Source organism: Agelaius tricolor, unplaced genomic scaffold, assembly GCF_023055355.1.
Source record: "Agelaius tricolor isolate 1412-34295 unplaced genomic scaffold, bAgeTri1.0.p SCAF_6, whole genome shotgun sequence".
Lineage (NCBI taxonomy): Eukaryota > Metazoa > Chordata > Aves > Passeriformes > Icteridae > Agelaius > Agelaius tricolor.
In genome coordinates, this window is record NW_027269266.1 from 41,265,459 (window position 1) to 41,279,214 (window position 13,756).

The 13,756-nt window shown below is 40.8% G+C and overlaps 1 protein-coding gene across 7 annotated transcripts in view; it reads left to right on the forward strand.

Moving 5' to 3' along the window:
• The window catches only part of ATP2C1 (ATPase secretory pathway Ca2+ transporting 1), a 61,991-nt gene that overhangs the window by 13,125 nt on the left and 35,110 nt on the right, over positions 1–13,756 (forward strand). The window contains exons 1-2 of one of the 7 annotated variants that reach the window (XM_071429501.1): positions 4,155–4,299; positions 5,164–5,314. The exons of 1 other annotated variant lie outside the window; for it this stretch is intronic. In XM_071429501.1, coding sequence (XP_071285602.1) covers positions 5,309–5,314 — 6 coding nt within the window. In that variant the 5' untranslated portion in view covers positions 4,155–4,299; positions 5,164–5,308. Of the gene's footprint in view, positions 1–4,154; positions 4,300–4,447; positions 4,606–4,703; positions 4,831–5,145; positions 5,393–13,756 lie in introns of those variants that run through there. 5 more of the 7 variants (XM_071429503.1, XM_071429498.1, XM_071429499.1 and 2 more) reach the window with 5 other exon arrangements.

Here is a 13,756-nt window from a genome sequence, read left to right on the forward strand (position 1 = left end):
ACATAACATTTGGAGATGAGGTGATTGCTTCTATCTGCTATCAGTTGAAAAGCATGGATAGAAAGGATGTGGAGATGAAATTTGTAACAGGCTTTACAAATGATGTGCCGTTTAAAGCATGTAAATGAGAAGCTCCAGTATCATCCCTCCCCATCCTGACTCCAGTCATACAAGAACTCTGTAAAGGACTGTAAAAGCACTGGTGAGATTTTGACTTCCAGATGACAGACAACAAAAAATCTGATTAAATCAAATGGAAGTCCATTTTACCAGAAACCAGTTTTCTTCTTCCATGAAAGCTGATTTATGATCAGTGTATTGAGGGATGTTTAAGTTATAACCTAAAGCAAAGCAAGCAAGCAGTGGAGAAGCCTTTTTTGACAGAAGGATCATATACTAGCCCTTTCTGACCCAAACTGAAGTCCTACAGAAAGCTTTGTCCATATTAAAATATTATCAATGATATGACTCAGAAAAATGTCACTTATTATAATGTATAAATAAATTCCTATGAGATTAACAAAATTTGTAATAGATTTCAGTAGCATTACTCAACACTGACAAACTTCAAATGCATCTTGAGAAGGATACTATAAAACAATACTTTAAAAGAATTTGGAAGCTCACTTCAGAGCAACAAGTATTTCAAATGCTGTCATGGTCTGAAAAGTAACTTCAACAAAATTCTCTGCAATAAATCTCTAATCTGTGAACCACGCAGTTATAGGTATCCTTGTTATGTTTAAAACACATTTTGCTGCTTTTGGTAGTGCTGCAGCACATGGGAGCCATTGAGATGAAGCTGAATTGATCAAGATCCCAAAGACTAAACCAAACTTGAAGTTCAGCTTGCATATAAACAAACTGCAAGTTAAGGCCTATCTGTTTTATGTCATTAGAGTGAATTCTCCCTTTTTTGCTTCCAACTGACTGATGGTACTTCCTGGAATATAATGTATTTACTACTTTTTAATTTTTCCAAGCTTTCCAGAGGCCTTTGAGTCTTCTGAAGAAATAGAAAGGCAGCTAAAAACAGCTTTTTGGGTTGCTTCTAAATTCATACAGAAATTATGTGTGCTTTTTTACAGCTGCCTGTTATAAAACCCAACAAGTCATCAAAACCTAGACAACCAGTTCCATTTATCAAATCATTAGTTTTTAGCCCTGGAAGCCTAAGGGAGAAGAGAAAGTACTGAAAGCAGGAGTACCATGGACCCCATACTTCTTCTACCCTTTTTGCTGTGCCAGAACCACCACTTCTGATTTAGAGAAGTCTGTATTCACTCATGTGTTGGGTTATTCCAGATATGAATCAGTTCCCACATGAATTCAGGTGTGGATCAGTTTGGAGTTATGAGTCTGAAATAATCTAGTGGCTGCCTGTTGCTGACAGACACTTACAGAAGGCAAAGTCTGACTTGGCCATGGAGAGGAGGTAAATTATGAGAATTTCATGGGGAAAAAGACAGGGAAGGGATGAGGTGGTGGTGGTTGGGTGGCAGGAACCCTTTTTTGTTGATGCAGAACACTAAGGTGGTGCTGTGTGGCATTGAGACCTGGTAACACAGCAAGAGAAGGAGAATGCCTTTGGCAGGGGGCTGCCTAAGTTGCCATTGAATGCTCATGAAACTCTGCTGTCCTGAATGTAAACCTATTTCCACAAGGTTTGCTTGCATTTATGAAGTATTTTCATGCCTGTGAATTAGAAAGAGAAGATGCTAACAACCACAAGTATTCAGTCTTTTCCCTCCCAACCTATCAGTACAGCATATCCTTTCAAGTAGTTTTTTAAAAAAGAGATTCTAACTCTTTAAGGAGTTAAAGGACTGTTTGTGTACATTTTTCTGGTTTGTATATGTATTTTCACTGGAACTATTCTGTTTGGGCTAGACATGTTTGTTTACTGGAAATTCAGAGGAGCATTTCATTGCAAGATTTTTTTTTAAGATTAAAAGAAATAAAACAATTACTGTAGTTTGTGAGTACAACTGGCTATGACAGGTTACTGTAAGCCAAGCCTTTTTTTAATTTCAGACTTATCTCTACAATCATATTTTAATAATGTGCTTTGGTTTGCCAAATAATGCCTTTGCCACACACTTTAATGAGGCTTCCTGAAGATATTAAGGCTGTCCTAATACTCTTGTGAATCAAGCCCACATTAAGGACGGGATTTTTGAAGAAACAACATTTACCAGCAGTTGTAAATAAAATACTTTGAGCATTTTTTATTAAACAGCCACTGTTTGCATGTGTGGAATATAGCAGAAACAGTAATATGATTTTCAAGGATGGATACAGTCCTTGTATAATGCTGAAGTGGCACTTCCCAGCTGCCTGGCAGCATCACGGGCTGTAATATTGGTAGATGTACATAATGTGAAAGAGATTAAGCCTCAAAGATTAAACTTTTTTAGTTGTTGCTATAGAGTAGGACTTGCTTTTGACTTCTTTTCTTGTGAGATACCTGAACACAGAATGTTTCTTAGTATGCAGACTTTGGCACAGATATTTAGGTCTCAATTGTGAACAATCTCAGTAATGTTCAGGAATTCCCACTCTTCTCCCCAAAACTTTTTACAATGTAAAGAAGTCCAAACATGTTGTGGATGTAGACAGTATTAGGACTGACAAGTTTTGGTTTTTCTCCATGAAATATTTACCTAAATTTTAATATTTAATGTTAGCATATGATATTGAAAGCAAGACCTACCTGTTTTAACAAAGTAAGTAAATGTTCTTGTTGGTTTTTTTTTGGTTGGCTGCATCAGTTTTGTGTTGAAATTGTGGCATTATAACTGTGAGCATGTCATGAGTGTCTTGGAAGGGTTTTTAGTTGCTTTCTTATATGCTTTCATACAGGTTAACAGAAGTGCTGTCTCGGAGGACAGTCACTGCTCCTTGTAGTGGGATACTTCATGGAGTAACCATGGAGATACTCCAGTAACGTGGCAACTACATGGGGCAGGTCAGAAATTATGTACTAGGTAATCCCAAACTATTAACCTGCCTGTTGTCATCATAATTTCCTGAATGCAAATATCTGGAGCCTTTACTTTAGGGCAACACTTCTTCTTTACTTCTCAAAATATATTGACAAATCTATATTACATTAGCACTCAAAGTTATCTTCAAAGAAGCAAGGATGCTCTTTAGCTTCAGGGGCATGCTATTATGGGTTGTGAGATTCATTTGAAATGCTAAAATTCAGTTCTGTTAAATGCTGCTTATGAACTGACAAAGACTGAGTTTGGTTTCTTCTGCTGCTAAAGAAAAACAAAGCCAAGGTGACAGGTCGTTAATCATGAGATGTCAATGCAAGTGCTTTTTTCAGACCATGTTGTCACTGCTCCTTTAGAAATGGGGTGTAAAGCCTACAATTAGCATGTCTTCATTAGATTTTGACCTTGAAATCTGAAAGGTATTTTGTTCTTACTGGTAGTGTACATCACACCTTAATGAAAATGAATCATCTGAGTGGAAGTTACTTTTACTTAAAAACTTCCCCAGCCGAAGAGTTCAGCATTGCAACTATAGTTTCAAATAATACTCCTTTGGTGACAAGATGAACATAATTGAGTTGATAAAGCGTTTTTTCCCCCCAGAATTCAACTAGTTATTAGGGTTGGTGGCTCCATAATTGGTAGCTAAAACCTACCTTTAAAATAGTTAGTTTTATTGAGTTGATTTTTTTTCTGCTAACATTTACATCATCTGTTTCGCTAACATATGATAATGTGGTGGCGCAAAACCGAGCAAGGCTGCCAGCCTAGCCTGGCTGTACTGTTAACTCTAATAGGAGCTACCTAAGGCCCTAAGATGACTCTGGGGAGATTCCCATTATTAGAAAAAAAAAAAAAAAATCACTCTTAGGGCAATCAGGTGTTCGAATAGGCTGCCAAGGCAGGTTGTGGAGCCACCATCTCTGGAAGTGTTCAAGAAGGGTCTGGATTTGGCACTGAGTGTTATAGTTTAGTGGTTTAGGGATCTTAGTGGCAGTGCTGGGTGCACAATTGGACTGGATAATCTTAAAGGCCTTTCTTTTCCAGCCTTGATTCTGATTCTACTCCATGTGCGTGACCCCGGTTGGCATGGGAGGCGGGCGGGAATGACGGGGTTGTTTTCTCACGCCAGGAGGGCTGGGTTTGGCTGCCGGCGCTGGCGCCGGGCCCGGCGGGGGCACGGGCCGGGCCCCTCAGCACAGCCCGCGGCTCCGCGCTCCCCGCGCCGGCCGCTCAACGCCGCCTCCGGATCCGCCTTCTCGCGGCACCGTGCGGCTGCTGCCCGGCCAGGGGCGAGGTGGGCACCGGGCGGGCGCCTCCATGGCTCCCTGCGGGGGCAGGGCGTTCACACGCGTTCATTTTCAACCGCGGCGCCGCTCGGCTCCCGCAGCCTGCGGAGCTGCCCGGCGCTGCGGGTGAAGCCGCTCTGCCGGGCGGGGGTACCGGGGGCCGGCACCGCGCGGGCGCTGCCGGCGGGGGCGCGGGCGGCGGGCGTGTGTGGGCTCCGCCCGCCCTTCCGCCGCGGCGCCCCGCCCCGTCCGCCGCCTCTGCCCGCGGAAGTGAGCGGAGCGGGGATGCGGCCGCGCCGCCCCGGCACTCCGAGGTGAGAGGCGCGGCCGGGCGCCGGGGCCGGGGCGGCGACCGAGCCGGAGCCGCCGCTTGCGCCTCCGTGCGCTGCCCCAGCCGCCTCCCCCGCGCTGCCCCGCGGCCTGCGCTACGGTGCGGGCGGGGCCGGGCGGCCGAGGGGGCTGCGGGCGGGGGTCGCTTCGTGCAGGCAGCGCTTCCCTTCGCCGCTCCGCTGTCTCCTGCCTGGCGCCGAGGATGCGGGGTGCGGGCAGAGCGGGGAAGGGGGGTTACTTGGGGTGAGGGTTTATTTTTAGGAGCGAACGCCCCTCCCCGGGCGGGACGAGGCTGTTGGAGGCGCTGGTGGCGAGGGGGAAGCGGCGGCGCTGCTCCTCCGTGTTGCTGGAGCTGCTGGGCAGCTAATCCTAATCCTCATCCTCGGTGGTCTCTGACAGCTCTGCGGGCTCCCTGGGTGTGCGTGTGCTGCTCTGCGCTGGGCAGCCTATACGGCTTTTTATTTTGATTTTTGGTTTTTGTTTTTTTGTTTTTTTTTTTTTTAAATGATTTTTTCCTCTTTTAGCGTTGGTTTCTCTTGCAGATGTTGCTGCAGGTGGGGGCAAAGGGAGCACGGTGATTGCCTGGGATCTTGGGGCATTTCTCTCTTCACCTTTCCGCTCCCGCTCCAGCGCTGCTGTTGCTAAAGACTTTTGTAACTATCGACTCAAGTACAATTTCGATGGAAAATGAAGGTAAAGGTCTCATCAGAGTCACTGACTTCATTGGAGCTAAGAGGATTTTTGCATGCAATTTGGTGACAACTCCTACTGGTGCGTGTGTATGTTTTACCGTTCCAGGGGTTCGCAGGGTTGCTCTCGTGTGCTAATCTTGTGGTAGGGATTTTGATGTGCATTTCGAGGTTTTAAGATTTGTAGCATCATCGTTTTTCGTTATTTGTGTTGCTGCTTGTTGAACTGTCAGAGAGATTTTATTCTCTCTTCATATATAAAGTATCTATTGTGCATTTTAGTGCTCTCTGTGTTTGGAATAGAAATATTTTATTTAGACAGAAGCTTTTTAGCATTAGTTGTTTGGTATTTGCTTAGATCATATGGTTCCCTTAAATTTTAATTTCGGGGTGAGATTGAGAAGCATTAGTTGCATTTTTCTTTAAAATACTTTTTGTATTTATACGTTCTTGAAAATTACTCAAATTTCCTCTCTTGGACAGTATTTAATTAAAAAGTGATACTGAAGTTTTGAGTACCGAACAAAGTTGCTCTATTATGCTTTCCCCTTCTTGTCTAGTTTGGAAATTATTTAACCTGGGGAATTATTTCAGTTTTTTCCTGTTGGCCTTCAGTTTATGCTCTGGGAACCTTGAAAGCCCCTTTGCATTGTGACAGTGACTATGAACTTTATTGATTTGGTTTTTTTTTTTTCATTTTGTATGTTTCTCTTTCTGTTTGATTCTGTGTGTTGAAAATCTCTAAAATTTATTTTTGTTACTATATGTATAAGGGAAGAACCATTGATATTCCCCCCCCCCTTTATGTCATCACTATTCTCTGAAAATGGGTGGGGATTTAGGTGGCTGCTGGATTTGCTCTGCTACAGGTTGTTACATGACATGTTAGATGTCCCTTTTTCTCCCACCCCTCTCTGAAAAGAGGAGGGTTTTTTTTAATTGTTTGTCTTGAATGAAGAGCTGAATTGAGATTGAGGGGTAGACCTAAGTTATTTTTTATTATTGGATATTTTTCTGTTTTGAATTATGATTGTCATGGATGACTGGAAAGTTGTGGTAGTTGTGAAATCCAACCCGTGTTGAAAACTGTGTATGTAGGTTGCTATCATCTGGCATTTCAGAACTTTCCTCTAACTTTAAAATCATGTTAGAATATTTTAAATTCTACTGATCATGGCCTCCAGCTGGATATTTGTAAAAGGAGTGTGGACCTTGTTAGGTAGCAGGAATTTTGAAGTGCACAGAGCACCTCTAGAAGATTGGTCTTTGTTTTTAGAGGCTGGATAGCTGTCAGAAGTGGGGTCAGTGCCTTTGCATTGCAGTCACTGTTGCAAGTAAAAGGGTTTTGAATGGGCAACGCCCAGGAGGGGGGGAAGGCAAGCAGAGATAATACCACTGAATGGAATCACACTTAAGGGAAAAAAGTATCTGTGTCCCAAAACACAAATGGCAGAAAGACTTCTAATACCTTATAGTTCTGTTGCCAAATAAATAGTGTGTCATAGATGGAGTGCACAGTCGAGTTGTGTGTGATAGTGTGGCTCTGTGTTCTGTTCTTCCAAATGCACAAAGATGACATTTCTTATGGAATAAATGAACTATACATAAAAATTAGTATCATTTCTATGGTAGAAATAATATTAAAAAAGGCTTTGGCTAGGAGAAAATACTTTAAAGTATGATCAGATCTATATTTCAAAGGCAGAAATGAAGGCTGTGGTTTATTGAGGGTTTTCAAAATGGGGTAGGAGAAAATGATGTATGATAAAAAGACTGAAGTGCTTCTTTGAATGCATGAATTACTTCTTCTCCACTATTTCTGCTCCCATATCCCTTCATCTCATGATTAATTGAGTCTCCAGATGGGCATGGATATTTACAACTGTGTACTGTCTGTTTTGGTGTTCTTGGTATTTCTGAGCCCTTCTTTTTCTATCACTGTGACATTTTGAGGCAGCTGGACACCAACAGCTTTCATATTAGAACTTCCCAGCACTCTTGATGTTCTTTAATGTATTTTTTCCTGGCTGCAGCTGAAAAATCTTTGTAATCTTGTATAACAAAGATTGCATTTAGAATATTTTTAAGCTTTTTTTTTTTTCCCTCAAGTATGTGTTTGGAAAGTCTCATAAGTGAATTTTGTGGCTTCTTTCTGTAAGAGGAGCTTTTACTTAAACTGTAGGCAGGTAAGGAAATCTTGCATAGACAAGACATAATTTTGTAAAATTTGGATCTCTCCATTGATACCTCTAGGCCATTTGAAGTAATTTTTTGTAATGTAGTCTTAAATTTTTTTCTTCCTCTTATCAACATCTTTTAGATTGTGATTTAGGCTGTTTGTTTAAATCAGGATTACCTTGTAGAAGTCTGCCTTTTAGCATAAAAATAAAGAACAGGTTTCATAGACTTTGAGCTTCTTTGAGGTCAGACCATGACCACAAATACAAAATGTTAAATAGGAGTCCTGTTTTGTTTTCAAGGCCTTTAGGTAGGATTTATTTCCATATCATTAAGACCTGAATGGAAGAGGTCAAAGTAACATTTTTCTGCAAAAAAGATTTTCCCAAAATCATATGGAAGGTGTGTGCAAAAAATCAGACCAGGGTTTCATGGGTGGTGGATTTTTGTTTTGGTGGGTTTTTTTAAATGACAAAAATGGGTTTAGTTGCTAAGCTATCAGATTGAAGATCATTGAATAGATTTTGGGTTTTGGGGGCAGTGAGTTTTAGCACCCTGGATTGGCTCATCATGGATTAGGCAGCTGTAAGTCCTAACGAAGGGGTGGAGCGTGTGTACATGCCACAGACAACAGAGGGGGGAGGGATGCCTGCAGCAGCAGAGGCTTGAAAACAAATTAAATGGTTCCAGAGTGGCATCATCAGTTGTTCATTAAGTAATATCCAAAATGATTAGATTGAAATTTGCAATGGGAAATGTTGGAGGTTCTCAGATGGACTTGGTGTTACCGCTGCAGTTCAAGTTCCTTTTGGGGTGCAGATGAATTCTAAACAAATTAGTAGGTGAAACAAGAAATTTTATATCAATTGATTACAATTTTTTACTATTTACAGCTTGTAGAAAGCTAGAAACTAATACTTTACACTTATATTGGCACAAGTTACATCTTTTGAACTTGGAGGTTAAGGTGAGAGACGAGAATTTTTCTCTTTTTTTAAAAAAAAAAAGTGTGAGTTTTCACTCAAGACCAATTCTATTCCTATATTTAAACAGTACTTCAATAACTTAAATAACTGTTAAGTTTTTATAGCTTAGAATTAATATGCATTAGAAACATGTATTTCCTTTTTAAATGAACAGTCAGAGTAACCTTTTAATCTGTTTGGTTGATGGAGCATTTGATAGTTTTAGCCTTATCTTTCCCCTTTTTTCCCCATGCAGGTAACTTGAAAATGTTAATGTATAATAACCTAGAAGTGATTTAACATGGTGTCACTTTGAGTTCAGATGTTGCAGAATGTATGTTTAATTATTTTGCTCCCTTTGTAACTTCTTTACTTGGAGAGTCTATGGTATATATAATCTCATGGTGAGGCAGGAGGAGCATTGCTGTAAGGAAAATGCAAACAAAATTCAACAAAAGAGAAACATTTTTTCTTGGTTTTTTTTTTGGTGAAGAGTGACACACATGCAGTGATTTTGAGCATCTTGGGGTGCTTTTCTGTAGGACTGAATAAAAGGGTCTCCTTTATAGCTGAAAAAAGATCCTGCTTCTGAGCTGTGTTCCTGCACTAGCGTTGTGTTGTGTTGTCTCTCATGGTTGTTGAGTTTGTCTGGCTTGCAGACTTGGCAGAAGGTTAGCCCAGCCCTTCCTTCCCCTTGCCCTTGTTGGGCAGCTTTCTTGAGTTGGAAAATTGAATGTGTTAATGAAGTGTTCAGGTAATGTGGAAAATGGTGAGGGACAGAGGACTGAGACCTGTTAGCCTGACTCAGTTCCTGACATAATCACGGCTTCCATTCAGTATCAATTCACCCACATACCATGGTGGACTTTTGCAAGAGTGGCATAAGTTAATAAATAGATTTTTAATTGTGAGATCTGCTTTTGATCTAGGGAAAGAGTTCAAATGATACCTAATTGGCATTGGGTGATAAAATTGACATTTGCAGTGTGGTTTGTAGAAGCCAGAAGGCATGATAAAGTTACAATGCAGAGAAGAGAGGGAAAATAAAATGCAGTAATCAAGGTATAAATTAGGGACAAGCATCTGTTTCTAGTTATTTGTTTTGTAAACATTCTGCTCCAAACAATTAGAAAGGATAAAATGGATAATGGACTAACAGATGCCACCAACAGAATCTTTTACAGAGGCTTCTAAAATATTTTTAAATCAAAAATTTTCTGCATACATAATTCACAAAAAAAAAGGAAGAAGCATTGTGAATACAGTGTTGCTGCTTTCTTGATACTAACCATAAGAAAATTTATTACCATAAGTGGAGTAATTATGCATTGAGTTATATTTGCCTTTAAATTGACACTGACAGTAGTTAGGTCCTGAGAACTGTGGTAAACAGTAAGTTCAGTATTTTTTTACTTAGAAATTTATTTTATTGCATTATGAAGAGAGTGCATAGCTGTCAAAGATATAATCAGCTATGGGGTCTTGCAGCTTCATTATTTTAAACAAATACTGAGAGAATATTTGTATTGCTGTTTTTGCTCAATACCATTACATGGCAACTAAATTCTGCATGTCATGGATACATTAGCAGCACATCACAGGGTGGTAAAGCTCTTCATTTTAGTGTTTGCCATTCAAGTGCCATCCTTGATACAGAGAAGCTCAGCGCTTCAGAGTGTTATGAGATACAAACAGGCTTTTGGAGAGCAGCCATATGATCTTATTTCTAAGCTTAAATGTTCTCTTCTGGAAAGTTAGTGACTCTCTGGCAAGATAATTGACTGGTACTTACACCCAAAGTTTTTTGGCCTTTAACTTGTAAAAGGCTTCCAGTGAATCAGGATTTAACCTGAAGCAGGAGCTATTTAGAGTCAAATGAGGTATGGCCAGCAGGGCTCTCTTCCTTGGTCACTGAGTTTCTGAACTGATAAGCTTTGCTTTCATCGAGGCACTAGCATTGATTTGCTAATTTTAGTGTGTGCTTAGGATTGTTTATCTTTTTGTTCTTCTGATTAGTAGGTAATGACAAATGTAAGAAATGTCCACGTGGGCTTTTCCAGTGTTCAAGGAGTTTTTTTGAACAGGAAGATTGAAAACTGAATATTTTGGCCAACCAACTATAGATGGGTCTGATGTGTTTGTCAGTGCCTTTGTGGTAAAGCTGATGCCATCTCCAGGCTTTCAGCAACGAGGCTTTAAACCCATTGTAGTACATCCTCCAGAGTATGCATAAATGCTCTAAATGGTAAATCTTTTGTAGAAATGAAAATAGAAAATGAGTTTGGCATTCTTAAGTTTCCCTGTATTGTACATTAAATAAGCTAAAGGAAGATAAAATGGTGTTGGAGGTTTAGATGGATTTTTTTTGCCGTCACTCTGACAGTCAACAGCACTGCAGTCAGGTTAAGGTATGATTATTTTTGTGAAATGTTTTCTCTAGCTAGAGAGTGGGCAGGTGTCACTCACAAGGTTTGCAAGATAACCACACAGTGTATGCCATGATTACAGCAAACTGCCCATCTTTACTCTTTGCTGGTAGCCTCAGTTGAACTAGATGTCCTACTTTGTTTGTTAAATTAAAGGAGACATTGGGACTCTTCATGCTGGAAGAGTAAAATGTATTCCAGGTGTGGAGACATGTTTCTCAGAGAGTATTCTTGGAGAGTATTCTTAGGACTTGAAAATAGTTCTTGAGGCTATTGTAGAGTTAATAAATTGCATGATAAGTGGATCATCTTAGTCTTTATTACACTGCCTGAAGTAGATGGGGTTGGGGAAAGGTTGCTTAAATATTTTATGACTTTTAAGGTAGGACAAATGTTGGGATTTAAAATGGTCAGTGCCAGTATTTGATTTCTGTTTCTTATTTGATCAGAAATGCCAAAGTTGTGTGTCAAAGAGTATGGTTCTGCATTATGGTTGTTTCTTGGCCATAGTGAAAGTCCTAAGCACTGCTGAAGTGGTACTGGAATATGAGGCAGGGGTTTTTTCAGGGTTACAGAGCAGCTTACCAGGTATTTCTCATAATTTGGGTGTTTATATTTCTTTGGTTAATGGGTGGCATCTTGCCCTTTCTCTGTAAAGTATTATGAAATGACACACAATAGCAAGGGTCTGAAAACTGTGACCTCCCAGGATAAAATTACTCTACAAGGAGAACTCATTAATGCAAATCAGTGTTTTTCTTTCCTTCTGGCTTTTTTAGAGTCAGAACTTTTCTGTGTGAACTTCCTTTGATGTGGGGACTCCTGGTAAATGTTTTAACTAAAATACTGTTGAATAGGAACAATTTTTTTTTTGACTGTTAGAATACAGGACTGCTGCAGCTGTTTCCCCAGAAGTGAAAAATCATCACACTTTTCCAGAGGAGTACATTCAGTAAAAGATAGTAGACAGTAACTTCAAAGCCTTCAAAAAGTATTTCTTTTTCTGAGCAAACAGTGCCTGGTAGAAAACAAGAGGCTCATTAGTTTGCAGACTTCAGTCTTTCGTGGGGTGGGAAGGGACAGCTCTTTGCAGTGACAAGCAAAACATTCTTTTTGCAAATTGGTCGTGGGTGGGTGTTTGTGTCAAATAAGTGTTGGCCCTTCTTGTTCTGAAAGCCTTATTTCCCACAGAGGTATGTGTCAGGGTCTAATGCTCTCTGACCAGGTTCTTTTAGATAACCCACATAAGGAGGGTGCAACATTGAATATTTTGGCAACAAAACTGGTCTGAAGCACAAGTCCTATGAGAAGCAGCTGAGGGAGCTGGGGTTTAGTCTGGAGAAAAGGGGGAGGAGGGGAGACCTTATTGCCCTCTAGAACTGTCTGAAAGGAGGGGGTAGCCAGGTGTGGGTTGGTCTCTTCTCTCAAGCAACTCATGACAGGACAAGAGGACATATCCTCAAGTCATGCCTAGAGGAGGTTTAGCTTGGACATTAGGAGGAATTTCTTCCCAGCAAGGGTGATTAGATACTGGAATGGACTATCCAGGGAGGTGGTGGAGTCACTGTCCCTGGAGGTGTCCCTGTTTAAGGAAAGACTGGATGTGGCACCCAGTGCCATGGTCTAGTCACTGTGGTGCTATTTGGCCATAGGTTGGGCCCTGATCTCAGAGGTCTTTTCCAGCCTAATTGATTCTGTGATATCAAATGTGTGTGTTTGAAGATACTTGATGTTATGTGGGTTTTTTCATTTAGCAGAAGCACACATGCATATGATGTTTACAGTATATTTTATAAGTATCGTTTGTAATTGGCAAAATGTAGGCATTTCAATACACAGTTCAATTGCAGTACCAATGTGATTCCCATTTCCTGTCTCTGTAATATATGCACCATTGTCATGCTGGGCATCCCTCATCACCAGAAAGGATCATGTGGGGTTGAGACCCCATATGGTGCTCCTGAAATTTTTTGGTTCAGTGCATGTGGTCACTAAGCAATGTGAGCCTGACCAGCATGGAGGGGATGCAAACTCAGACATTAGCATTCTTTTGATGAAATTGGGGAGAAACATTCACACCACCAGTTGATCCACTCAGCTGACTGAGGTGTTTATCCAAAGCAAAGGCCACCCTCCTGTCCCACTGTGTAGAGGCCGAGTCAGCCTCTTTGCAACAGCAGTGGTTTGTCACACCCTGCGTTATTTCCTGAGCTTCGTGGGCGCTTCAGCCTCACTCATCTCCTACAAGCCTTCTGTTACAGGGCTCTGTGGTCAGTCACTGTACTTGAGTAGAGTTTGAGGCTCATTTGAGAAGTTGCTGGCCAATCACACTTGGTCTTCATGATTTAATCACACACAAGGTACAAACAGTCTGTAAAGATAAAGCCTTTCTCAAGATATCTTCCAATTTTATGCACAGAATTTAAGTATAAATAAATTAGTTCAAAAGCCAAGAATAAGACAGTAAAAATCAGAGTTTACTTAAGGTAAATATGTAGCTTGACTGCATTTATAGTTTGTGAACTTGATTGCACTGGGTTTTATTTATTTTATTAAATCTCTGTGTGCCGCACTCAGCTGCTTTTGCCTGCTTCTTCTGCTAGCAGTAGTGGTTAATTTCTCTGAAGATTTAACTCCTGTTAAAATCTAGTGGAATCTCACAGATAAAATCAAGTCATTGTCACAACCATGTTGAGTATTGCTTGTTTCAAAATGGTCTGAGGGCTCTTTGTGTGCTTCATTCCTTACCTCCACTCGTGGAATGCTGCTATTGCTTCAGGGGTTTGCTTCTGGCTGTACAGTTGGTCTAGGATTTACTGTAACTATTAAGTGTGCCTAATGCCTTTTTTTGTGTGTGTGTGCTTTGCTTTTTGTGTC